At 44.5% G+C, this 27,745-nt stretch overlaps 1 protein-coding gene across 2 annotated transcripts; it reads left to right on the top strand.

Annotated features, from left to right (window-relative positions):
- Window positions 1-136: 136 nt before the first annotated feature.
- On the top strand, window positions 137-27,745 carry KDF1 (keratinocyte differentiation factor 1). Of its 2 annotated transcripts, none has more exons than XM_082247408.1 (4): window positions 137-347; window positions 5,711-6,664; window positions 6,805-6,879; window positions 27,455-27,745. In XM_082247408.1, the coding sequence occupies exons 2-4, from the start codon at window positions 5,728-5,730 to the stop codon at window positions 27,535-27,537; spliced, it is 1,095 nt and encodes a 364-aa protein (XP_082103534.1). In that variant the 5' UTR covers window positions 137-347; window positions 5,711-5,727; the 3' UTR covers window positions 27,538-27,745. The 2 variants fall into 2 exon arrangements, with proteins under 2 accessions (XP_082103534.1, XP_082103533.1); XM_082247407.1 differs by lacking the exon at window positions 137-347 and adding an exon at window positions 357-476.

Here is a 27,745-nt window from a genome sequence, read left to right as displayed (position 1 = left end):
CGCCAAAGTGCTATCTATGATAAAAGTAGACTGCAAAGTAAAAAACAAAATACATTTTTCAGACGAACGATGAAGTTTAAAGGAGAATAAATCAATTTTTTTCAGATGTTATGTTCGTTTCTAGGTCGTCTATTCAGACTCCATTGTTTGTCGCTGAGGAGTCCCGGTTGGCGAAAGCGTAGCCGATGACGTAGGCGCGCAGGTGGGGGCGTGGTCGCAGCACACACCTGGTGGGACAGGTAGAGGCGGTGGTGGCCGGAAACGGAAATTGGAGCTCGCGAGAAACCCGGAAAATACCGGAACCGACCCCCCTGGAGACTCCCGGGCTCTTTGCGAATCTCCTCAATGTGAGTTTGGAGACGGAGCGATGTGGAAGTCTGGAGAGAGAGCGGGTGGGAGCAGGAGCTCGCCGGAGGGGGGGAGGCGGCCGGGAGAGCTTGGTCAGAACGCCATGGGAATGGTGAGGAGCCACCGAGGTGGGTGTCCTGACTTGTACGGTGTTGTGTGTGTTCTGCTACTGAGGGATAGGCTTGTATGACTGGGGACATGGCTTCAGACTAGGAGATAGACCTATATCCCTAATTGTATATACAAGAGCTATGGACAGATACAATGGCTGTGTATAGCAAGAGCTCTATGTATCCAATACAAGCCAATAGGTGTGGGGGCAAGTCTACCCATTGCCAGAAACTGCTTTCTTATTCAGTCTGCATAGAGCAGACTAGGGATAAGCCCCCTGTTTTATTCTTTCTTGGCTGTGTCCCATAGTTAGGAATGCTGCCTGACTGGTATAAATGGAATTTATTATCAATTATATTCCAGCAGACCTTTACTCCTCTTATGTGGATTGCTTACGCCAAGCGCTCTCCTTTTAAACTGTTTGTTCACCTTTACCATAATTCTGCCTATACAGATAAGGGATGTGTAGACTAAAACTGTACGGCTTTAACTAAAGTTCAATAGTGCCCTTGCTATAGGAGTAGGCCATTTACGTACCTCTAAAAAGAAACATTCCTAGCTCATTTAGGGCTCGTTTACACTATACGTGAATGAAAACTGATGGGGAAACTGTGCAGATTTCACTGGCAGAGACGTCACTTTTTATGTGTGTTCCTCTCACTACTGTAGGCATCTCCTAAGAGGTTTCCACTCATGAGAATTAGGGGGTCGTTCACACCCTACATGCATGAAAACTAATAGGAGAACCGCGCAGATTTCACTTACTTGCAGAGACATCACTTTTTATGGATGTTCTCGCTACTGTAGGCATCTAAGAGGTTTCCAGTCAGTCTTCGTGAGAATTAGGGGGTCGTTCACACCCTACATGCATGAAAACTTATAGGAGAACCGCGCAGATTTCACTTACTTGCAGAGACATCACTTTTTATGGATGTTCTCGCTACTGTAGGCATCTCCTAGGAGGTTTCCACTCAGTCTTCATGAGAATTAGGGGGTCGTTCACACCCTACATGCATGAAAACTAATAGGAGAACCGCGCAGATTTCACTTACTTGCAGAGACATCACTTTTTATGGATGTTCTCGCTACTGTAGGCATCTAAGAGGTTTCCAGTCAGTCTTCGTGAGAATTAGGGGGTCGTTCATGCCCTACGTGCATGAAAACTAATAGGAGAACCGCGCACGTTTCATTTGCAGAGACCTCACTTTTTATGTGCGTGTTCTCGCTAGGGATGCACCGATCCGATATCGGCGCCGATATGGCCATTATAGCTGGATTGGGGGATCGGTGAAATTAACAGATCCACGGGCCGATCCGGATTTGCTCTTTACATAGCTGTGAGGGAGCAGAGAACAGCTGTCAAAGAAGAAAAAAGAAAAAAAGAGCCTCCTGAAAATGCCTGTCAGTCTCCCAGTCAGGGCTCTTTCACACGGTCCGCCTCCGTAGGCGGATCCGTGCTGCTCAGCGGATGACAGCTGAGCCGGTGGATGACGGCTCCGTCTCCGCTTGCAGTGCGGAGAGGGAGGTGTCACAGCCCCCGCTGCTCTCTATGGGGGATCGGATGAGAGCGGACCGTCTGTCCACTCTCATCCGATCCCTGAACGGATGGAAAAATGGGGTTTCCATCCGTCCAGATTTCATGGACAGGATCGGATACGGATGGCAGCGGGTGTCAGCGGAGGTGTCTCCGCTGCCCTATAGAGCTGCATGGAGGATCCGATCAGATCCGCCTAAAAAACTGACAGGCGGATCTGATCGGATCGCCGGTGTGAAAAAGCCCTTAAGTAAACACAATGATTACAATGTATCTTTTCGTTCCATCTGCCGGAGGAGGGAAGTTTAACCTCTTAAATGCACAATTGTTATAGCGTATCTGCCGATACAGATCCGGAAGTATTATTTTGTTATGAGCTCACAAAACAGTACTTCCGGATCGGACTCGGGATCGGCGATTTCACAAAGCAAAAGATTGAAATTGGCACCTAAAAAGGCGGATCGGTGCATCCCTAGTTCTCGCTACTGTAGGCATCTCTTAGGAGGTTTCCAGTCAGTCTTCAAAAGAATTGGGGGGTCGTTCACACCCTACGTGCATGAAAACTGATAGAACTGCGCAGATTTCATTTGCAGAGACATCACTTTTTATGTGTGTTTTCACTACGACCTCTCCTAGCAACCTCCCAGGAGATTTCCAGCCAGTCTTAATGAGATTTAGGGGATTGTTCACACCCTACGTGCATGAAAACTTTGCAGATTTCACTTGCAGAGACATCACTTTTTGAGTGATTTCAGTTCACTACTGTAGGCCTCGCCTAGCAACCTCATAGGAGATTTTCAGTCAGTCCTCATGAGATTCAGGCTCTCGTTCACACTTTACGTGCATTAACACTGTTAGGAGAACCGTGTAGGTTTCACTTGCATAGACATTGCTTTTTATGTGTGTTATCACTACTGTAGGCCTCTCCTAGCAACCTCGTAAGAGATTTCCAGCCAGTCTTTGAGATTTTGGGGGTCATTCACACCCTAGGTGCATGAAAACTATTCTGAAAACTGTGCAGATTTTGCTTACAGAGACATCAATTTTTATGTGTGTTCTTCCTACTGTAGGCATCTCCTTGCAACCTCCTAGGTTTCCAGCCAGTCTTCATCAATATTAGGGGGTCGCTCACACCCTATGTGCATGAAAACTGAAAGGAAAACTGTGCAGGTTTCAGTTGCAGAGACATCACTGTTTGTGTGTTCTCACTACTGTAGGCCTCTCCTAGCAACCTCCTAGGAGATTTTCAGCCAGTCTTCATGAGATTTATGGGGTTGTTTACACCCTACGTGCATGAAAACTGGTAGGAAAACCACGCAGATTTCACTTTCAGACACATCGCTTTTTATGTGCATTCTCACTACTGTAGGCCTCTTCTACCAACCTCTAGCAGATTTCCAGCCAGTCTTTATGAGATTTAGGGGCTCATTCACACCCTACGTGGATGAAAACTGATAGAACCGCACAGGTTTCACTTGCAGAGACATCAATTTTATATGTGCTTTCTCGCTACTGTAGGCCTCTCCTAGTAACCTCCTAGGAGATTTCCAATCGGCCTTTATGGGATTTAGGGGCTCATTAACACCCTATGTGGATGAAAACTGATAGGAAAACCATGCAAATTTCACTGGCAGGGACATCACTTTTAATGTGCGTTCTCACTACTGTAGGCTCCTCCTTGCAACCTCCTAGAACAGGGGTCTTCAAACTATGGCCCTCCAGTTGTTTAGGAACTACAATTCCCATCATGCCTAGTCATGTCTGTGAATGTCAGAGTTTTACAATGCCTCATGGGATGTGTAGTTCCACAACAGCTGGAGCGCCGTAGTTTGAGGATCCCTGTCCTAGGAGAGTTCCAGTCAGTCTTCATGAGATTTAGGGGCTCATTCACACCCTGCGCGCATGAAAACAGCGCAGATTTCACTTGTAGGGACGTCTCTTTTTATGTGCATTCTTACTACTGTAGGCCTCTCCTAACAACCTCCTAGGAGATTTCCAGCCAGCCTTCATGAGATTTAGGGGCTCATTTACACCATGGTGCAGAGATGTCAGTTTTTCTGCACACATTCTGCAGGGGCTTAAAGAAACTAATTGTCCTCTGTGCCCTGTTCAGACCACAATACTGGTATCATATGCTGATTTCTTTTTTTTTATTATTTTTTTCTGCGCAGGAATGTGCAACATGTATGCAGTTTTCTGTTTTGGGGAAAAAAACTGACATGACCTTAACATTGGTGTGAATGGAGCACATAACTGATGTCAGTGTGCATGGAAACTGATAATTCTGCTAATGAAATCTGCACGTTTTTTTTCCATCATTTTTTATGCACTTGTAGTCTGGCGCTTCTCTCCCTCTGAATCCTCTAAAGCTGCTTGCTCTGTGGGCATTAGTGTGTGTGTGTGTGTGTGTGTGTGTGTGTTTACTCCTGAGCTGCCTCTGTATCTGAGACACACAGTGTGGGTCACCCCCCCCCCCCCTCAAAATCCTTCCTCACTGGCTGTGATTGATGGCATCGAGAGCCAATATTGACACGTTGCTGTGTTTCAGCCAATAAGGGAGAGACCCAGGAGAGCTTCTGCTCTCGTGCACATCGCTGGATTGGGCTCAGGTGAGTATAAGGGGGAAGCTACACACTTAAGGTTTTTACCTTCATGCATAGAATTCATGAAGATAAACAACTTTAAACCTTTAGAACCACACACACACAGCAGTGTCCTAGATCCTAGTTTTGCTCTCCTACCTACACAGGTGTACAGGAGAGAGCAAAGCAGCACAGTTTTGCCCAGGGAGCAGGAGCTGTCATAGTTCATTTTTCATATGAGCTAGTGATTGCTTGCTAGGACAGCCCTGCATCTTGCAACCAATTACTTGCTGCTTATCTTGAAAAGTTAACTTGGGCTGCTCCCACTCCCGCCCTCCATCCAAAACTGTGCTGCCTCCCGCTCTCTGCTCTGCTGTGAGAATAAGAGCTGTGGAGGAGTGGCACAACTGCAGCAATCTGAACAAGACAGTGATCCGGTCCAGATCCCGACCACAGTCTATTTGGGGATCCCTGGACTTGAAGGTTGGCAAAGCAGGGAAATATTCACGATCCTCCTGTTGCCTGCCCATGGTCGACAGGTAGATCGCAATCAATGAGTTTCTGACCCTTGATTTGCAAAGTATTTTAGTGTAGCAGGTATTTTTTTTTTTTCCCATAAGGCACTTATTCTTCACCTAGGTAAGGGTGGCATCTGCTGGGGCCCCCTGCAGGCTCCTGGATAACATCAGGGGTGTGGAAATTCTTTAATAAAAATTACTTGTCCAAGGGGCTAAATTGAGGGGGGGGAGGGGTCCCAATCTACTTGTTCATCATGACAATCTTCTTGTCCTGGAAAATATGAAGCATTGAGGTTTTCTATTAGGCAGAAGTATTTTTAGGAATGTCTGGGGCTTTTAAAAACGAAAGGGGCTATAGGGCGACTTAAACTTTTAATGATTTTAACATTACGCTGTTTAGCTCTTACCGCCCTGCCTGTCCCCAGCATTGCACCCAGGGAAGAGCAAGGTGCTACATGGGGGGGGGGGGGGGGGGTCAGGGATTATTTATTTTTTTTAGTGTAACAGCAAAGTTTTCAGCTGTCATGAATGGGTTAACTGTACTGTGTAATGGATGAGAGTTAGGAAAAACTGTTTCCATTTGTGAAAACCTGACTATTTCTGGCCTTTATTTCCAGGACTTACTTGTGACGAAATGCCTCAACCCCAGCTCCAGCCAATGGCTGTTCCTCGTGCCAGGGGTTCCCCCCCAGCCCATCTTCCTGCTCAGCGTCACAGCTCCCCACCACAGATCTCAAGTGTTCCAAGTCCTCGACGCAGGAGCCCACCAGAAGACATTACTTTCATTTCAGGGTCTGCTGAAACACCACCAGAAGAGCAACCATGTTGCCCCCCACTCTCCCGTGCCTGGTCTGCATACAAAGCTGTGCTCTGTTACGTTGTGTCCTGCAGCTGTTGCCCACAGAAGGACCCTGAGGTTTATCTTCCCTGTTCAGTGGAGGGTACAGACTGTCCGCCTGGGAATGGGCACCCTGCAAATAGCCCTCGTATTACCCGTTTGGGTGAAAGAAAAACAAACCTGGGTAACAGTTTTAGTTACCCAGATCTTAAACTAATGGGGGTACCTGTGTATAACAGACAACCTGCTGTCACAGATATGGAAACTGTAAAGGAGCCCCCTGCCCCAGTGCCACCACCAACGCTCCATAGTTCTTCTGGGGATTACTACTCCTTGCGGGAGTCTGATCCAGAGCTGTCCCGGCTGAGTGGCTCCCTGTCCAGTGCAGAGATTGATGTGCTCATCTGGCATAAACTGACTGAGTTGTTTAGTCTCCATCAAATTGATGAACTGGCAAGGTGTACATCCGATACAGTCTTCCTGGAGAAAAGCAGTAAAATCACAGAATTAATCAGCAGTCTAACACAGGACTACCAACTGGAAGAGCAAGATGCTGAGTGCAGGCTAGTGAGAGGGATCATCCGCATCAGTACTCGTAAGGTCCGACAACGTGGAACCCCCACCCGCGGTGGGGAAAAGGGTGGAGGGCAACAGCATAACAGCCGCAACGGAGGCAAAGCACCTGACAGTGGCAACGAAAGCATGCAAGAATCTGGACTTACTAGTCAGGATGGTGGGCATCTTTAAAGGGAAATTGGTGGGGTACTTGTGTTATGCAGAAGATATACAATGAGACTTATTTTTGTTTCCTTTTTTTTCCCCTCTACCTTTTTCTGTGCTATCTCTTCTGGTCTGCTGTATTTTCTCTTTCAGATCTGGATGTAAAGATTTCACAAGAAACCTCATCAGATCTCGTGGCTCGAAATATGAGGAGATATAGCGCCCCAGGTAATCCCATGTTTATTTTTATTGTCGCTAAGAAGAGAACCTTCGTCAAGTTGTTACTGCTGCCTGCGCCCCTGCAGGTTGGCAGTTAAAACTTCATCTTGCCTCTCAGTATAGGTTTAATTTTGGTGTAGTTGGGGATGTTTTAGGGCCCCTATCAGATGCGTTTCAATTAGAGTTTTTCCTTCAATTTCCTGTTTCAGCCACAGTAGTTTCTGGAAACTGGGAGTAAGGCAATATCTCTCCACTAGAGATACGGAAAGCATTACAAATCTAACCCTTCCCTTCTCCCAAAATGGGGAACAAAAAAGCTTTCTTGAAACTTTGACGTTAAACTTAACACTGGATACAGATGTTATCTTATTTTCTTGATATGCACATGTATTGGTGTTTTTGCTATTATAAAAATGTTTGGTGCTGACCTATCCCATTACAACATTCTTTTGTCAAAAAGTTGCTCCTCAATTGTTGTGTTCAGGGTCCATTCACATTTCTCCAAGTCATTGTGGTGCGCTATTTAAAAGCAGTCTATTTATTATGAATATGTTGTCTTTACATGACCCAGTGATGGTGCAGTGGGTTGGGTACCAATGCATTGTTACTGTAACTCACACAATGTCAATATACCTTTAGTGCCGGTTCACACTACCGCGGCACGACTTCGGGGGCGACCTGTGAAGTCGCGTGCACCGCGACTTCAGCGGGACTTGCACGGACTTCATATAATGAATGTCTATGCAAGTCGCTCTGATGTCGCCCCGAAGTAGTACAGGAACTACTTTCTAAGTCGGAGCGACTTGAGTCGCTCCTATTAGAACGGTTCCCGCAGCAGTGCATGGACCGCTACATGTCAGGCTGACCAGTCGCCTTACAAGTCGTGGTAGTGTGAATGGGCACTTAATGTGCACCTGAGGGAAATATGGGATGGCCATTACTAGACTACAATCTTTGTAGCTTAGGAAAAAATATTATTGGCAAAAAGTCAGAATTCCTTATCCCTATAAATATTAAACTCTGATAATCATCTGACAGCCAGAAAACTAGCATTTTCAGAACGCAGCTCACATATTTTTCTCATGGCAGGTCTCCTTTAGCATGCATAGTTTGTTTCTCTAAATTGTAGTTTGTCTTCATTCTGCTGGGATAATCCCAAACACTCTTCAATTGTTGTATTTATTTTAATAGCTGGAGAATGAGACAACAAATCTGGTAGCTAAGGGTCAAAATAGGCACAAAATAGAGACAGTGCTTTCCTCAGAAACTTTAAAAAATGGGGCTAAATCTGATTTGTGCTGGTCAATATTAAAAGCCAGAAGAAACCTTGACATTCTTCCTCTGGCTGTAACTGAAACACAGCTGAGGTAATTTGATTTGTGCTGCTCTGTTTAGTTCACAGGGGTCTATGTAGAAAGGTCAACACTGGCGCTACAATTTTCCTGTGCCAATGAACTAGACAGAGGGGCAACAAAGGTCCAGACAGGCCCCGATATTAGGGGCCTTCATATTTGGAGGTATGAGGAAAGAATCCGATTAAATGCAGGTGAATTGCGCATCTATATCTTGTTCACCCTGGCCCTTTTTCTTTAAAAGACTTGGCTGACGATTATTTAATATTGGACTGCATCTCAACTCTCCCACCTTCACAGGTCCAGCTCCGAATTTCCTTGGTTCTTGCATTTATTTACTATTTTCAGACCCTCTCTACATAGTATCTTCTAAGTTAGAAGATTTCTAAAGCACCCCTAAGACAAAATTCTTACCTGTAGATAAACTGCAGATTAACCCTTCAAAAAGCAAATATCGCACAACTTAATTTTTGTTGCTCTGCTACCCTGAAAATCTAGTTAAGACTTTGAGTTATCAGTTATCGACCTAACTCAGTGTAAAATCCATCTCCCAAACACAATTTTCATTGCAGACTGAAGAATTTTATATATGGGGGTGTGTATGTATACATGCATACATGCATACATACATACCTGTATGTGGCAGTGTAGAAAAGGAAACCAATTTAATATAAAAGCAAATATTTTCATGTTTTTTATCTAAGTGGGCCCTTTGGAACCATAGCTGTGTAGACAGCCTGTTACATTGCATCAGATGGGTGAGTTGACCCCAGGACTGTATGTGACCCTCAGCTCGGAAACATCACTCAGACTCTGTTGCATATGCGCACCACTATTGATTGTATAAAGAAAGTTAGACTCCATAATGAGAGGGTATGTATTGGTCTAAAAATCAGCAACTAATATATTCTAAATTGGTTGTCTCCGAACTGCGGCCCAGGGGCCAGTTGTGGCCCTTAGCTCGCCTTTACCCGGCCCTTGGGATACTTTTCCTCCCAGTGATACAAGACCCTATTTCTCCCACTGATGCAAGACCATATTCCTCCCACTGGCGGGGCGCTATTCCTGATACTGACGCCAGGACAGTGTCTACTCCCAAGGGCCACGGTGAGGCCCTCCCTAAAGTCTAAAGGACAGTAAACTGGACCTTTGTTTTATAAAGTTTGGAGAACCTTGCTCTACATCCTAATTTAAGCTGAAAAATTGCGGTTTGAGAAAAGTACCTTTTTGAAATAAATCTGATCATTTCACAGTCAGGAAACTAGCCTTTCCAGAATATAGCCCACATCTTTCTCTCATGGCAGCTTTCCTTTGGCAAGTCTAGTTTGTTGCTCTACTTTATAGTGGTTCACACTAGTGCGATCCGATTCTGTGCGAACTTGCAGATTGCACTGCGATATGCGATCGCAACTGGGGGTGTCGTTAACTTTTAATTGACACCCCCTGCGTATCTCATATGGCAGTGTGAACTACCAGGGGTGTGGATGCGATGCGGGATCATGCTGCATATTTGCAGCGTTCCCGCATCGCACAAATGTGAACCGGGACTCGGAGAGAGTGCTTTCCTCAGAAATTTTAATAAGTTATATATCGTATTTTAAACATTTAATGGAAGCTTAAAATTTGCTGTTAGATAAAAAGTATTTTTGAAACTAACCTAAACCATAGGTTGGCCATACATTATATCATCTTCTTGTACAATTGTCCTTTAGATTTACCAAAGCCATATAATGAGGTCAAACCTTAAGGCTCCGTTCACATGTCAGCGTATGATCGCGGGCAGAACCGCCGCGGTTCCGCCCGCGATCCGGAGATTTATTGCAAATCGCGGGACGCCTAGCGTTGCCCGTTGATTTGCAATAGCCCCCCAAACGCCGAGCGATGTTGCCGCGATTTACGCCTGCCGAATCGCGGCAACATCGCGCAAACAAAATCGCGGGACGCAATACGCTCCAAAAAAGTACAAGAGCTTCTTTGGAGCGTATTGCGTCCCGCGATTTAGTTTGCGCGATGTTGCCGCGATTCGGCGGGCGTAAATCGCGGCAACATCGCTCGGCGTTTGGGGGGCTATTGCAAATCAACGGGCAACGCTAGGCGTCCCGCAATTGGCAATAAATCTCCGGATCGCGGGCGGAACCGCGGCGGTTTTGCCCGCGATCATACGCTGACATGTGAACGGAGCCTAACACTTTCCATTTGTATGCAGTCAGGCTGGCCCTTACACTAAAAATAAAGTAACAGTGTATCACTTTAAAAGTAGTTCTGTTTTAGAATATCAAAAAGAAACAATATTTATATCCAAAAAACCCATTAATATAAACGAAGTCCATAAATAAAAAAAAAAACACCCAGTGCTGCTCTCTGTGTTAAAGATTGATGAAAGCTCGATTATATTTGGGATTTCGTGAATCTCTTCCTTTTTCCAAATACTACTTTCAAACTGTCATTTCGTGTTCAATAAGTGATCCTACTCCCAGTGGATGACACTCACTTACCAGCTGTTTTTTGCTTCCATTCTCATGGTCAGCACACTCGCTTATTTGTTAAACGATTTCCAAGGCATATTTTAAAGGCACTTACTCTCCACAATATGGTAGATCAATTATCACGTGGAAACAAAAAAGAAAATTTCCAATGGCCATGTAACCAACCAATTCTAATTTTAATTAACAAAAAAAAAATTTATAAAAGAGCTGCTCACATTGTTTAAAAGCAAAGTAGGCGTTACACAATATGGATCACATATATAATTTGTTGAAACTGAATCCTTATCTCACCACCCTTTGATGCCAGCTGAACATCTCTGTGTCTGGGTTGCCGTGAAACATCCCGACATGTTTCATCACAGGAGGCCCTTACGCTACTTAGTTGGTCAATCTAAAGGAAATAAGAAAATTGCATAATCTATGACCAGCTTTAGTGATAACAGCAGACCAACAAAATATCTGTGTGTACCATTGCGGTTATTAGAAATTATGGATCACTTTAATATGCCTTTGTCACTTTTGGCTCCAAGGTTAGAGCTTTCACCTCCACATCACTCAGTTAACTAGTAAGGAGGCTTGTATTGCGGCCTTAGAGAAGGAGGGTGCCAGAGCTCAGAACAGCACTTTGCTTATGAGCCTCAAGTGCCAGTGGTCCCACAGAGCTCTTGAAGAGGAATGAAAGTACAGTATCTCACAAAAGTGAGTACACCCCTCACATTTGTGTAAATATTTTATTATAGCTTTTCATGTTACAACACTGAAGAAATGACACTTTGCTACAATGTAAAGTAGTGAGTGCACAGCTTGTATAACGGTGTAAATTTGCTGTCCCCCCTCAAAATAACTCAGTCATTTTTATCTAAACCACTGGCAACAAAAGTGAGTACACCCCGAAGTAAAAAATGTCCAAATTGGGACCAATCAGCAATTTTCCCTCCACGGTGTCATGTGACTCATTAGTGTTACAAGGTCTCAGCTGTAAATGGGGAGCCAGGTATGTTAAATTTGGTGTTATCGCTCACACTCTCTCATGAGAGAGCACTGCCCTAATCCTCTTTGACATGGAGTTCGCCAGAGCTTCACAGGTTGCCACTGGAGTCCTCTTCCACTCCTCCATGATGACATCACAGAGCTGGTGGATATTAAGAGACCTTGCGCTCCACCTTCGTTTGAGGATGCCCCACAGATGCTCAATAGGGTTTAGGTCTGGAGACATGCTTGGTCAGTCCATCACCTTTACCCTCAGCTTCTTTAGCAAGGAAGTGGTCATCTTGGAGGTGTGTTTGGGGTCCTTATCTTGGAATACTGCCCTGCGGCAGTCTCTGAAGGGAGAGGATCATGCTCTGCTTTAGTATGTCACAGTACATGTTGGCATGCATGGCTTCCTCAATGAACTGTAGCTCCCCAGTGCCAGCAGCAGTCATGCACTCCCACCACCATGCTTGACTGTAGGCAAGACACACTTGTCTTTGTACTCCTCACCTAGTTGCCGCCACACACGCTTGACACCATCTGAACCAAATAAGTTTATCTTGTCTCATCAGACCACAAGTCATGGTTCCAGTAATCCATGTCATTAGTCTTCTTGTCTTCAGCAAACTGTTTGCAGGCTTTCTTGTGCATCATCTTTTAAGAAGAGGCTTCCTTCTGGGATGACAGCCATGCAGACCAATTTGATGCAGTGTGCAGTATATGGTCTGAGCACTGACAGGCTGACCCCCCACCCCTTCAACCTCTGCAGCAATGCTGGCAGCACTCATACGTCTATTTCCCAAAGACAACCTCTGGATACGACGCTGAGAACGTGCACTCAACTTCTTTGGTTGACCACGCAAGGCTTGTTCTGAGTGAAACCTGTCCTGTTAACCCCCGGATGGTCTTGGCCACCATACTGCAGCTCAGTTTCATGGTCTTGCCAATCTTCTTTCAGCCTAGGCCATCTTTATGTAGAGCAAACTTTTTTTTTTTTTTTTTCAGATCCTCTGAGTTCTTTGCCATGAGGTACCATGTTGAACTTGTGTGTGATCGATAACACCAAATTTAACACACCTGCTCCCCATTCACAGCTGAGACCTTGTAACACTGAGTCACATGACACCGTGGAGGGAAAATTGCTGATTGGTCCCAATTTGGACATTTTTACTTGGGGGGTGTACTCACTTTTGTTGCCAGTGGTTTAGATTATAATGACCGTGTTGAGGTATTTTGAGGGGGCAGCAAATTTACACTGTTATACAAGCTGTACACTCACTACTTTACATTGTAGCAAAGTGTAATTTCTTCAGTGTTATCACATGAAAAGATAAATTTACAAAATTGTGAGGGGTGTACTCTTGTGAGATATACTGTATTTGCAGGTATGTTGTGACTTTATAACCAGTACACCTGAATGAACAGCTTAAGATCATCTGTATTGCCATCTCTGGCTTCTCTAATGCAGTCCCTGTTGCTGCCTACTGACTTAGTTACATTTTTTGGGAAAATAAATAAAGTGAGAGATGTCAAAATTGCAGGAATTGAAGGTGCCAACACATACGTATGCACCTAAAAACCGCCATCGGGATTGCCCAGATTCACTTTCCTCTTTAAAGGAGAAGTACAGCCAATGGCTGTACATATCGTTTGGCTGTACATCTCCTATGGATCAAAGGAGTGCAGATCTTTCTTCACTCCTGTTTTACGTTTTCAGCAGACAGCGGACTGAATCCTGCTGACGTCACAGAACCAGTCCAGGCTCCGGCAAGATCGTTGTAATGGTTTTGGGATCCACCCATATCCCTAGACCAGCACTGGCTGTGCTGCTGAGAGCCTGAGCTGACCGTTTCTGTCCCGCCCCCTCCATAGCCAGTGCTCAAGTGAGCGCGGGAAGGGGGGGGGGGGGGGAAGAGCAGAAAGCTGCTGACTGACAATCCCCAGCTCTCTGCTCGGGGAGCTCTGAGAACTCAGCGATTGGTGGTGTTAGATCGCTCTGTTCTCAGGTTTCTGTCTGGGGGACAGATGCAGCACCGGACTGATGCTGGCTCCACCTAAGTAAGTATGATCATAAAATAAAAAACCTTCCCATACTACTTTTAAGTTAGGAATTGACAGGCCTTCTGCATCCCAGCTGCTCCCAATAGCAGGATGTTGGGAGTTGCAACAGTCCTGCGGGCTTTTATGAGCTCATGGACTAATAGCACTTTTATAATGCCTTCATTTGAGACTTTTTTTTTTTTTTGTCAATTCATCAATTGTTTGAAATTTTCAAGTTACTAAATGTGAGTGCTCTTTTTCTGCATAAATCACATCATAACTAAGATTTGTAAAACTCATTTACCCCCATTTATTACAAAACTGTTTGAAGTTTTTTTTGTGTCACAACTACTAATGGGGGGGAATATAGCTTGATGTTTTATTTTGGTGTTAGGGTAGAAATGTGTACTTTTTGGTTTCAGATTATTATTAGTGTTAATTTGAAAACTTACATGTAATGCATGTGTTTGTTTGTTTTTTTTTTTTTTTTTAGGAATTTATAATATGTTCATGCTGTATTGATCTACAATCACATACTTAACTTTTTTTTCTCCTCCCACAAGAAACACTTGTGAGGTCTCTGTGATCCCCGCTATATAAAGGAACAGGTGACATATTGTAACATATGCACAAATGGAGCACATGGTGATTGTAAATGGGTGCTGCACTTGAGTTTACCTCTCTGATGGCGTTTCCTGTAGGACATTCCTTTTAGTCACCTGGTGATGTGGGGTTAAGTTGGTCACATAATGCTTTTTGTTTGAACACGCATAGTATTGGTTTTCTGTTTTAAAATGGATGTAAAACGAGACTGCAGATTAGTTGGCCTCAATTATAAAAACTAAAGTAGAACTATAGGCAAAATGTTTTTTTTTTTTTTTTTTTTTTTTTTTTTTGTCTCTCCTTAATTTTGGACAGAGTAAGGGAGGGTTAAAAACCCCTGGCAGTCCCCCCCCCCCCCCAACTGTCTGTGTCCCATAGCCAAACAATAGGAGGAAATCCCTGCAAATTAAGGGAATCCCTTGTGCCCCCCTGCCCCCCAGTCACCAGAACTAGTGTCCCATGGGAAGATCTCTCCTCTGACTTTTTAAGGGACATCCTAAAATGTGAGATTTTCTTTTACTTTTACTTTCACTTTCAATGATAATGGTAAACAGGACACAGAGAGGGTAAGACCCCGTTCACACTGGGGCGACCTGACTTGCCGGGGCGACCTGTGAAGTCGCGGTGCGCAGCTCGCACCGCGACCTCGGAGCGGGCGGTGTGGACTTCATATCATTGAAGTCAATGCAGGTCGCCCCAAAGAAGCCCTGGACCCTTTTTCTAAGTTGGAGCGACTTGTGTCGCTCCTATTAGAACGGGTCCACAGCTACTCTATGGCAGGCGGCCAGGTCGCCTGACAGGTCGCCCCAGTGTGAACGGGGTCTGATTCTCCTTAACAGGGACACAGACCGCAACAATAACCTGACAAGCACTCTTCCAAAAACTAGAAGAAAAAGTTTTGCTTTTAGTTATATTTTATTTAATCTGTAACACTAAGAATTGGCAGATATCTGCTTACTATAAGCAAATCTATTTACTTTCCTACCAGTTTTTTTTTTTTTTTCCTTTAACTGGGATCACTGTGTTTTAGGATTTCAGTTTGTCAGATTTCTATGTCATTTACCCTTAAGGATGAGTTTTCAGTTTTTGGTAGATGCTGTAGAATTAAACCACATTACAGTACATCTTATGTCATTCGGGGACTCTGAGGTGAGAATATCTTTGCTTGCCTTACTGGGTCGGATGAGATTGATCTCACAAAGGTGAGTAGAAGCAGAGTCTTGAATTGAAGAATTAGGCTCCTTTCACACACTCCGTCCGTTGGACGGAGTCCGTTTTTCTCAGCGGGGGATTGAGCCGCCGATCCCCCGCTGAGCAGCAGGAGGACAGCTGTGTCTCCGCGCTGTGTGCGGAGACACAGCTGACAGTTCCCCATGCATCTCTATGGGGGAAATCGGATGTCAACGGACCGTCAGTCCGTTCTCACTCGATCCCATCCGATCTGCTGGACGGATGGAAAATAGGGTTTCCATCCGTCCAGATTTGACGGATCGGATCGGGTCGGATGTCAGCGGACATGTCTCCGCTGACATCCGATGCCCCATAGGAATGCATGGGGGGACCGTTCAGATCCGCCAAAAAAACGGACAGGCGGATCTGAACGGTCCGCCTGTGTGAAAGGGGCCTTACTGTTGAGTGTCCAGTTTTTTTTTAATTTTATTTAGGGGCCTGCTTGGAAGGGTGGTGTTATATCCATGAGAAAAGGAAACAAATTGCTTGGAGTAAATTTAGGCCAGCAATAAAAATCTGTCTGAGCCTACCAGTGATGGCAACCCTTGGCACCCCAGATGTTTTGGAACTACATTTCCCACGATGCTCATGCACTCTGTGGTGTAGCTGATCTTAATGGGAAATGTAGTTCCAAAACATCTGGGGAGCCAATGTTTGCCATCACTGCTATAGACCTTCACCTCTTAACACTTGTACATTTTCAAATAGAAAGATCTCATTAACTTCTTAGTAGTTTTTTTTTTTTTTTTTTTTATATGTTTTAACTAATAGACATTTTAATCATGGAATCAGAATCTTGCCAAGCAACAACCACCCCAACAGTGATATTTGCTTAGAAACCAGTATGACTGTTTTTTTTGTTTAGGCTTTATGAAGTTCTGGGATGATATTTTCAACCTGAGCAGTGGCCTTGTCTTCATATTAGTGACGTGTTAGATGGCGAGCAAACCAGCTAATTGCTGTTACATGTACACGGCAGCTTGGCAGTCTTGCCTTTTTTTTTTTTTTTCAGCCAAAATAAAGTCTAAAGAATAGCATGAGGGTAAGGCAATAAGCAAGAGGTTTTTGCCCTCAATGATTAAAGTCGTTCTAAAGGCAGAATATTTTTTACCTTTTTTATACATTAAGGTAAAAAACCTTCTAGGTGAAGCTCCCCCCATGACCCTCCTGTATTTACCTGAGCCCCATCTTGATGCAGCGACATGCATGGGAGCAGCGGGTCTCTCTCATTGGCTCACTGGCTGTGATTGACAGCAACAGGAGCCAGTGGCTTCTGCTGTTGTGTGAGCCAATGAGGCGAACGAGTGGGGGCGGGGCTAACCTGTGTTCTATGTGTGAAAGGACATGCAGCGGGTGGCTCGGGAGTCCTCCTAAAAAGAGGCTTGCTATTGGGGCATGCGGCAGGGGGGAGGAGCCAGGACTGCCGACGGGGGACCTAAAAAGAGGATCGGGGCTGCTCTGTGCAAAACCATTGCACAGAGCTGGTAAATATGACATGTTTGTTTGTTTTTATTTAAAAAAAATTAAAGTTTCATTTTTTGAATCACCTTTTTAAGTTTTTTTTTTTTTTTTTTTTTTTTTTTTTTCTAAAGTTTGTTTTGACTTTACATGCATGTAACAACTTAGAATGAAGTAAGTTCTCTCATGATGCTGAAATAAAATGGTAATCCGTAACTTTCTTGCCTAGAAGCTATCCACACCTATATTGGATACCTTGAATCAGTGAATTTAGAACATAGACAAAAGTTCAAAGGGTATAGGCGAAAAAGAAAGACCCAATACATTGTGCTTCTAAACTCACTTTAAAACCACTAAGATGCACATTACAGAAGTGTGGTTTGTTAAAGGGTTCCTTATATAAATGTCTGCTCAATTTATTTCACAAATAGCAGAAAATGGCCACTGGTGCCAAATTTACAGCATGTTTACATGAGACTTGCAGTATTCAGAGATGCACACCCATCCCCAAGATTTGAAAGATTTTTTAATTGTTCAAGTATTAATAGGTTGATTCTTTGCCATGAAGTTCAAGCTGTCTTCCTTCACCCCCGCCCAAGATCTGTAATCTGTAAAGTACATGTTCGGATTTCACTTTAATATTGGCGGGTTCATTCCTTCCTCTCTAAAACATTTTTTGTTTTGTTTGATTTCCTAATCTCCTGCGATGGGACACCACAATAAAAACTGACAAAAGTTTCAGCAATTCATTGTTTCTGGGCCTGGTTCACACCTATGCATTTTTTTTTGTGCAATTTCAGTTTTTCAGAAACGCTACAGTCCATTTAACATGGTTTCCTATGGGTCATGTTTACATCTGTGCAATTTATTGAAAGGGTCAGAATTTTTTTCTGGTTTGATTCCATAGGCTTCAATGGATCAAAAACGTGTATTGAAAAATGCAAAATCCACCTGGAATATGCAAACTGCAACCTGCATCGGTGTGAACCAGGCCTAAAAAGCACACAGGCATTTTTCAGTCCAGTCCCCAAAGCTATTTGGCAAACAGGGAAAAGCGGTGTAATATCTGGGAAACCGTAAAGTGTGAATAAATTGTAACCAGTTAAGGAAACCTGTACCATGGACTCATGAAGGCAGCCAATTCTAGCCTCTCCTTTTGAAAATGCCAATACCTTGCTTTCATGCTGATCCAATGGGCTCCTTTTTCAATGACTTGGAGCGCATATACAAATCAAAGGTTCCAACTTTCCTAATCTGCAAACTTGTTTCAGGTCAGTGTCTCAAAGTACCAAAGCCAGAGATGGTTAGATGGTTTGGCAATTAGCATGTTGTAGTGTTTTTTTTTTTTTTTTTTTTAACAATGAGGCCAGGCCGGCAATGACCACCTCTGCAGTACCCTTGACCCAGGTTTCCTTTGAGTACAAACATCCTAGAAAATGAAGTGTGTAGATGTTGTTTTTTATTTTATTTTTTCACTCCAGCATGTAAATAGCATTAGTAGTATTGCTTTTTCCCTTCAGCAGACCTTGCCTTGACTCTGTAGGCAGTTTTTCTTTGCATATCCTGATATACATATCTAAAGAATGTGGAAGACAAACTGGGCTGTAAAGTACATAGGTCCTTCAAAGTCAAACTACATTTTTTTTTAAATTATTATTTTGGCATTCTTTCTTCTGGAAAAGAGTGTCTGTGTGTGTTTGTCACTGACATTTGCAGTTGAAAGATGTGTGATGTGATCAAAACAGCGAAATGTGGTTTACAGATGTCAAATTTTCCACTTTAGAGTGTGAACTAGTAAGAACAATTTAGTCACTTAGGGGTATTCCTGCTTGTTTTTGTTCCATTTTCCTGGAACTGTGGTTCAATATTACCGTAATTAGGGTTGAGTGCTTCTGAGATGTATAGCAATTCAAACATGTAGCAAAGGTTATTTATAATATAAGTTTGTTAAAAATTGAATTTATTTTTAATATTAGTAGAATGTAATTATGGTTAATGCCTATGTGCAATAGGCTATACTAAGTGTTTAAGCTCCAACTCCTACCTGGTATAGTAATTTGTTTAAAGAAAATGAGCTGTAGCTCCATATTAACGTAAACCTTGCACTAAAATAGCAATGGTAGCGTATAGCAGTGATGGCGAACCTTGGCACCCCAGATGTTTTCTAACTACATTTCCCATGATGCTCAGCTACACTGCAGAGTGTATGAGCATCATGGGAAAAGTAGTTCCAAAACATTTGGGGTGCCAAGGTTTTCCATCACTGGTATATAGTGAGGGAGAGCCATACCATTGCCAAAACGCTGCACTATACTAGAAAAAAAGGTGGTGGGAAAAAGTCAATATACTTAACCTTTCCCCTTCTTCTACCAGCAGCAGCTAGGTGATGGCACCAATCTTTCAATGAGATATTGGAGTATGCTGAGTAACTCCAATCTCACAAAACTACAATCCTGTACTATGCTGGCACAACTTCTCGAAAGGATTGGGCTACTTGACGTTCTCCAGAATCTTGTTGAAAGGACAGTGATCTGTAATAAATTTAAAGTTACAGAATAATGTTGCATGGTTAACCTTAGCAAAAAGTACAAAGTCAGAAATGTATGGAAGATGTGAAGTTGAGTGGTGGTATTGAGCACACTGCACCTTGCCTTCCAAATAAGCTTTTGGGGTTCCAAAGTTTGCCAGGTTTGGCATTTTGTTTTAGACGTATGTTTTTCAAAAATGACTGCATCTTTTCACATCAGGTTTGTTTACAGCTCAAGCTGTCTATGCCTCACATAGTGAGGTACAGTGGCAGCTGAAACCAGTAAGCTGCAGATGTCCAAGTGCATTATAGTGTGTAAAATATATTTAAAACATGTTTACAAGATTATTAAAAACGAAGTGTAAAAAGATTTGTTACATCTACATTTAAAATTTCTGCCTATAATTAACAGTGTATAACAAAAACCTTACTGACTGCTTAATTCTTTCTGGACATTGAGGATCAAATGGCCACTGTACAAGAGTGGGGTTAAAGCTGAATTCCAGGATTTGTATTTCTCTCCATCCAGTCCTGAGATTTACACAGCACTACGCCACATCTCTGCCTGGCAGTGGAGGAAACCTTTTACTTACAGGGTCTTTCCACACACCCATAATGTAACTGGTCAGTGAAAAGAGATGCAGCAGACTGATGAGCTTAGCTCTTTGTCTCACTGTCATCCTATTGGCATGTTGCTTGCAATTGAACACACCTGTTTGGCTCGTTGTGCTGCTTCTCACTTCCCAAGTCAAAGCTCTGCTGTACAGAAATTGCAAGAGTGATTTAAATCAAACCCGGGTACATGCACTGCCTGTAAAAAATATACATTTAATGATTACAGGTCTGCATTAATTTGGTCTTTTACTCTATATTCACCTGAACTTCCGCTTCAATACACAAACCCTCCAATGTTGGGGAAAAAAACTTGTTTGTTTTCTCTTTCGTTCATTGACGGACACAGCTCTTGATCTTCTTAACCCTTGGGTTATACCGGCCCCTAAAGGAGTAGGACACTAGGCAGAAAAAAAATTCTGGCTACACCTATGGGCAGTCCCAAGGGGTATACTCCCTCTCTCTGCTATAGGTACTCAGTTTTTTTTTTCTGCCTAGTCAGGATTAAGGACCTAAAACCCTGCTGGGATCTCTGGTCTTTGAATTTTTTTTCTTTTTAGATAGAAGATTATCCTGGTGGCTGCAGGTGCCAGTTTCTGCTGGGTGGTGAGTCTGGTAGGGTCCTCTCTGCTGAGGATTGATTAGGTGCTCTGTTAGTGGCAACAGGGTGGTGCTGCCGGAGCAGTGGGTGTATCCCTTGGCAGTGTTTTTACATATTTTCTTGTGGGGTCCCCCTATTTCCTCATGGAGTCTTTGGATCACATTTCCCCACCTGATGCCCTCTTAGAGTCTGTGGAGTCCCAATAGTCCATCAATGCACTGACAGCGGTCCTGGAGTCTTGTTGTCCTGGTTGGAGGTGGTTTTTGGGCGACGGGCTAGCAAAGGGCACCCCCTGCCTTATCTGTCTCCTCAGATCCTGAATCTGATTCGGACGTGGGACACTCTGCTGGGTCTGTAACCATGTTCCCTTTGTTCTCAGATAGTGAAAAATGTGCTGGTGGATGCACTGATTGTATCTGTGTGTGAGACCTTAAAAATGGAGGACGCAGCTGAAGCTGCAACGGAGGCATCGGTTTTCTTTGGCATCCACAAACCATCCAGAGCAACAAAGGCGTTTCCTTTCCTGGCCTATTTTGACAGAATTGTCGCTAAAGAGTGGAAACGGACAAAACGTCCCCTTGTGGTCCCTAAGCGATTTGCTATGGGGTACCCCTATGAGGAATCCCTTCTTAAAAAGTGGACTGTTCCACCACAGGTGAACCCTCCAGTCTCCAGATTGAACAAGGAGTCCCCGGCCTTTAAGGACCCAGCTGACAGGAAGGCTGAGGCCCGCAATATGTACACCCTGGTTTGTTCGGCACTGAGGCTGGTATTTACCATTGCACTGGTGTTGCAAACTCTGACCGAGTGGGCTAAGCTTTAACGCCGTTACCTGGAGGGGAATCAGCTACCCCCCTCCCGCCTTTGCTGAGCTGGCGGACCAGTTGGTCCAGGGGGGGGGGGGGAGTACCTTTCTTCCGCAGGCTTCTAAGGGCAAGGACCCTTGTTTTATATGTGGGCCATCCTTCTCGGCTCATACGTTTTTTGTTTTCTCCCTCAGGGTCGACTGTCAGGGGATCAAAGTCGTTCAGGGCCTCCTCTGGTGGACTTGCACCTGTTAGACTGCTTACAGGGTCTGTTTGATGCGGTACAAGACCTGTTACTTCAAGGGGCATTGGCCCGGTTCCGACCTCGGAATGTTTTCATGATTTTTACTCAAACCGGTTTACAGTTCCCAGAAAGGAAAGCAAGGTGCGTCCACTTCTTGACATCAAGGCGCTTAACTGCTTTGTGCGAGTGCAGAAGTTCAGAGTGGAGTCCATTCACACGGTGTTGGCATCCCTGCATCAGGGGGATTTTCTTGCCTCTATCGACATCAAGGATGCTACCTTCACATTCCAATATGTGCCGGTCACCAGGGCTTCCTCTGTTTTGCCGTGGGAGAGGAGTGTTAACAGTTTGTGGCGTTTACCTTTTTGGTCTCGCCTCTGCTCCTCGGATCTTTATGAAAGTGTTAGCCCTGGTGCTAGCATTTACACCAACCGGGGTTTGCGGTACTCGGTTACTTGGACGACCTTCTTCTGCAAGCGGAGTCTCCTACTGCTCTGAGGAAAAACCTGGAAATCCCCATACGAACTCTGAGGGAGTTTGGCTGGATTCTGAATTTGTAGAAGTCTGTTCTGGTCCCGTCCACAACGCTGGACTATCTGGGTCTGACACTGGACTCGGCTTTAGCCAGAGTGCTCCTTCCTCTGGAAAACTCCAGAAACTGCAGGCTGCAATTCGTCTCCTGCTGGCCAGCAGATAGTCACCCCTCCGGACTTGCATGCTGGTGTTAGGCCTGATGGTGTCTACCTTTTTGAGGCGGTTCCATTTGCACAGTTCCATATGAGGTCCCTGCAAAGGGAGATTCTGGCCAAATGGGGCAAGACTCCGCAGTCTCTGGACAATCAGATCTGGCTGAGCCGGGGAATGAAAGTCCCTGGCTTTGTTCTTGGGCTGGGCAAATCCTTCCTCCCCTTGTATTGGACAGTGGTCACCACGGATGCCAGCCTGTCCGGCATCTTGGTATCTGGACACTGGAAGAGTTTAGACTACTGATTAGTGTCTTGGAACTGCGAGCGATCAGACGGTGCCTTGAACATTGGACGGATCGTCCAATGCTCATTCAATTGGATAATGCTATGGCCATGGCTTATGTCAATCACCAGGGCGGATCTGGAGGTAGCTGGCATTCTAAGGTGGGCAGAACGGTTCGTTCCAGCTCTCTCCGCCGTACACATTCCCGGGATGGAAAACTGGCAGGCCGATTACCTCAGTTGGCAGGCCTTGGACCAAGGGGAGTTGTCCCTTTTTTTTTTTTTTTTTTTTTTTTTTAATCTGGAGGTGTTTCATCTGTTGTCTCCAGTGGGGCATTCCTGAGGTGGATCTGTTGGAGTCCTGGCTCAACAAAAAGGTGCAGAGGTTTGTGGCTCGGTCACAGGATCCTCTGGCGGATGCCACAGATGCGCTGGTGGCCCCTTGAGGTCAGTATCGTCTGATTTATGCCTTTCCTCCTCTTAAGCTTCTGCCAAGACTTCTACGCAGGATCGGGGCAGAAGGGATTCCAGTCATCTTAGTGGCCTCGCCGGGCTTGGTACGCCGATCTGGTGTGGCTGGTCGCCAACGTTCCTTGGAAGCTTCCTCTCAGGGAGGAACTCTGCCCCAAGGACCAATCTTCCATCCTGCTTTAGTCACTGGCTTTTGACAGCTTGGCTGTTGAACACCAAGTGCTGATGGATAGAGGTTGTCTGAGTCAGTGATTCCAATGCTGTTAAAAGCTAGGAAATCTACTTCTAGGAAGTTCTACTATCGTACGTGGAAGACGTACATTGCGTGGTATGAGTCTCTTGAGGTTTATTCTTGTTCCGTTTCGGTGGCTCGGATCTTGACCTTCCTTCAACAGGGGATTGAGCAGAAACTGCCCTGGAGTACTGTCAAGGGCCAGGTGTCGGCCCTAGCAGTCTTCTTTCAACCGCCCTTGGACACACACTCCCTGGCGCATATGTTTTTTTTTTTTTTTTAAGGGAGTTTGGCACTTGACTTCTCCAGTGCAGTCTCCGTTGCTGCCTTGGGACCTCAATTTGGGGCTCTCAGTCCTCCGGAAGCCTCTTTGAGAATCCCCTGTTTACGCTGTCCAAGAAGGTTGCTTTTTTTGGTGGCTATCACCTCTGCGCGCAGGGTGTCCGAATTGGCGACGTTATCCTGTCCATCTTACTTGGTGGTTCAGAGATAAGGTGGTTCTTCGCCTCTGTCTGTCCTTCCTTCCAAAGGTTGTCTCTGATTTTCATTTGAATGAAGACATTGTGTTGCCTTCCCTGTGTCCCAGGCCAAAACATCTGAAAGAAATTGCTTTGACAGCCTTGGATATGTTTCGGGTGATTAGGGTGTACCTGGCAGATGCAGAGTATTTTAGGAAATCAGACTTGTACTATTTGTGCTCACGGATGGTCCTTGGAAAGGTTTGTCCACTTCCTCTGCGACCATTTCCAAATGGATCAGCCAGACGGGGTGGTTCAGTCCTATTCCATCAAGGGTCATGTTCCTCCTTTCCTTATCAATGCGCATTCAACTCGGGGGCTCAGTGCCTCTTGGGCCTTCTGTCATCGGGCATCAGTGACGCAGGTTTGCAAGGTGGTTGTCGGTGCACACTTTAACAAAGTTCTATAAATTGGATGTGTTGGCATCTGCGGATGCTTCCTTTGGCTGCTAAATTTTGCAGGCTGCTGTTTAAATGACCTGGTCCTCTTTGAGGGTGTATTCTTTAAAGGTGGGCTCCACTTGTTTTGGTTGAGCTTTTGTTTACCTGGTTGCCTATAGTTTAGCCTTGGGAATTTCTTTTTCTCTGTTCCTACAACTCATGTTTAACATGGATTTGGGACGTCCCCGATGGTTAAAAAGATCAAGAGCTGTGTCCGTCAATGAACGAAAGAGAAAATGGGATTTTTTTTTGACTTACCGTAAAATCCATTTCTCTGATGTTTGACAGGCACAGCACCCACCCATCTGTGGAGTTGTGATTCTTCTGACACTGCTTGTAACAAAACCGAGTACCTATAGCAGAGAGAGGGAGTATACCCCCTGGGGACTGCCCATAGATGTAGCCAGACTTTTTTTTTTTTCCACCTAGTGTCCTACTCCTGTAGGGGGAAGTATAACCCAATGGTTATGAAGATCAAGAGCTGTCTGTCAATGAACATCAAAGAAATGGATTTTACGGTAAGTCAAAAAAAAAATCCCTCTTTCATTGCGATTTGTGTTTTAACCTCCCTAGTTGTATTCCCGAGTGGTGCTCGGGGTTGATAGAGTACCAAAAGCGGTAACCCCGAGCCACACTCGGGATTACCCCACAATAAAGCTCACCTTCCCCCTGCGATTCCCCCGCCATCCTCCGGCTGTGTGATCGGCACCTGTCTTCTGGTTCCCTTCCCTGCGAGCGTCGCGACGCGCGGGGGGGGGGGGGTGTAACCGGCGGCGATTTTAAAAAATGTAAAAAAAACAAATGACATGATACAAAGTTGTTATCCTACTGGATCACACTGTATCATGCCATTTCACCACAGGATTTCACCTGGTTGCTCCACTGCCCTGCCTGTGCTTTTCCAGTTTTGTGCCTGGAAAATTGAGAACGACCATGGCGTCTAAAAAGCGTTTTTGTGCAAAAGCGCTTTTAGATGAACTGGAAAACAGTGACAGCGAAACGGGAGTGACTTGAACTGAGCGATAGTGATTCGTGGGAAAATTTGTCATCCGCTATGAAAAGTGACAGCGACGATTCTGATGGCTCTTTCTGGCACATGGCTCCATTGGAAATTCTGAAGAATCATTTGATATACTTCCCAAATTTATTTTAGTTTTGGTGCAGGATGAGTAGTTTCATCAAATTCTTCATTATTTTCAAAGTGGAGATATTTCAATTTGAGGGAAAATCAGTTTGTCTAAAAGTGCTTTCATGCAAAAAGAATGCTTTTTGGATGCCATGGTCCTTAATTTTCTAGGCACAAAGAACTTGAAAAGCACAGGCAGGGCACTGGAAAAGCCACCAGGTGAAATGGCATGATACAGTGTAGTCTGTTAGGATAACAACTTTGTATCCTGTCATTTGGTTTATTTACATTTTTGAAATTGCCACCGGTTCCACACCCCCCCCCCCCCCTTGCGTTGTGATGCTCGCAAGGAAGGGAACTGGAAGACAGGTGCCGGCATCAGCTGAGCACACAGCTGGAGGATGGCGGGGGATCACAAGGGAAGGTGAGTTTTTTTGTGGGGTAATCCTGAGTGTGGCTCGGGGTTACTGCGTTTGGTACTCTATATTAACCGCTTGCCGACCGCCGCATGACTATTTACTGCGGCGGTCAACTGCTCCTGGGCAAACCGACAGAGGACTATGTCGCTCACCCAGGAGCCTGCAGGTGGCGAGCGCGCGATGCACATCGGAGCCGCCGGTCACTCGCGCAGGGATGTCAGGCAACGAGCGGGGGGGGGGGGAAGCGCGCCGGTGGCAATTTCAAATACGCAATCTCCCGCTGGAGAGGGAGAAAGGCAGGCGGCTGATGTAAACACAGCCGTCTGTCATTCTAACTGAAGTAACTGCAGAGACTATACGATCCTGCTATGTAGGATCGTATGTCTCTGGTTACATCACAAGCCACACCCCCCCCACAGTTAGAATCATGTCCCTAGGGATACATTTAACCCACTGATCACCAATAGTTAACCCCTTCCCTGCCAGTGTAATTTTTACAGTAACAGTGCATATTTATAGCACTGTTTACTGTAGTAATGTCACTGGTACTCCCAAAAGTGTCAAATGTCAGTCAGGAGTCCGATCTGTCCGCCGCAATGTCAGTCGCGCAAAAAAAAAATCGCAGATCGCCGCCATTACGAGTTAAAAAAGACACAAATCTTTCCCGTAGTTAGTAAATGCAATAATTTTTGCGCAAACCAATCGAAATACGCTTATTGCAATTTTTTTCTTTTTTTTTGTTACCAAAAATATGTAGCAGAAAACAAATTGGCCTAAAATGTAAAATCTTTGATTTTTACATTTTTTTTTTTTTTTTTTTTTTTTTTTTGAGAATTTCATATAAAAAAAATTTGAAAAATATTATTTTTCTCAAAATTGTCGCTCTTTTTTTGTTTATGGAGAAAAAAATTAAAAATCGCACAGGTGATCAAATACCACCAAAAGAAAGCTCTGTGGGAAAACAAAGACCTCCATTTCATTTGGGGACAGCGTTCCACGAGCCCGCAATTGTCCGTAAAGTCACGCAGTGCCGAATTGCAAAATAGAGCCTAGTCTTTGAGCAGCCAAATCCTCTGGGGCTTAAGTGGTTAACTCTGAGCCACACTCAGGAATACCGCTAGGGAGGTCATTATAATTTCGTGTTTCAAACCTTATCATACCCAGGATGTCTACTAGACTCTTGTTTGGACAGATGTAAGTGGGTTATTCCTAAGAATTGCAGGCCTAAAATATAAAACCTATTTCCATACAAAACAAGGTACCGCTTTTAGCACAAATATTCTGACATAATCAGACTGCCAGGGAGGTTAAACTGCCTTAAAAATCTGATTTTTTTTTTTTTTTTTTTTGCATAACCCTAGCCTTGTTTATGTGGCATGTGCTGCCACCAAATTGTCAGTATCTTAGCCTTTTTCTGGTAATTTCTTCGTGGACCACACTGTCTGATAGCATACTTAATACTATCCCTATTCTTTGCAGGATCTCCCTTCCAGAAAGATGACTCATTACCAGATACAGAGACAGACTCTTCAGGTACACCTCTACTCAAAGTTTATTGTTAATCTCTTGGAAAGTATCGTGCTCCAGAATTTTCTGGCCATTGGGTGGAGACGACTGTCATGGATTCTGGATTAACCACTGGAGTATTTACAGCTGAACATTCTAACTATTTTACACATTAAATACTGTTGGATTCTTCAGGGGAAGAACTTTTCAGCCTTTTGCACCATTTGCAATAATGAAGTTGGGGATTATGCGTGAAGAACGTGT

The sequence above is a fragment of the Pelophylax lessonae genome (genome assembly GCF_965119305.1).
Source record: "Pelophylax lessonae genome assembly, chromosome: 2".
NCBI classification, from domain to species: domain Eukaryota; kingdom Metazoa; phylum Chordata; class Amphibia; order Anura; family Ranidae; genus Pelophylax; species Pelophylax lessonae.
The sequence above is the reverse complement of the archived record's forward strand: the minus strand, read 5'-3'. Positions and strand labels throughout refer to the sequence as shown.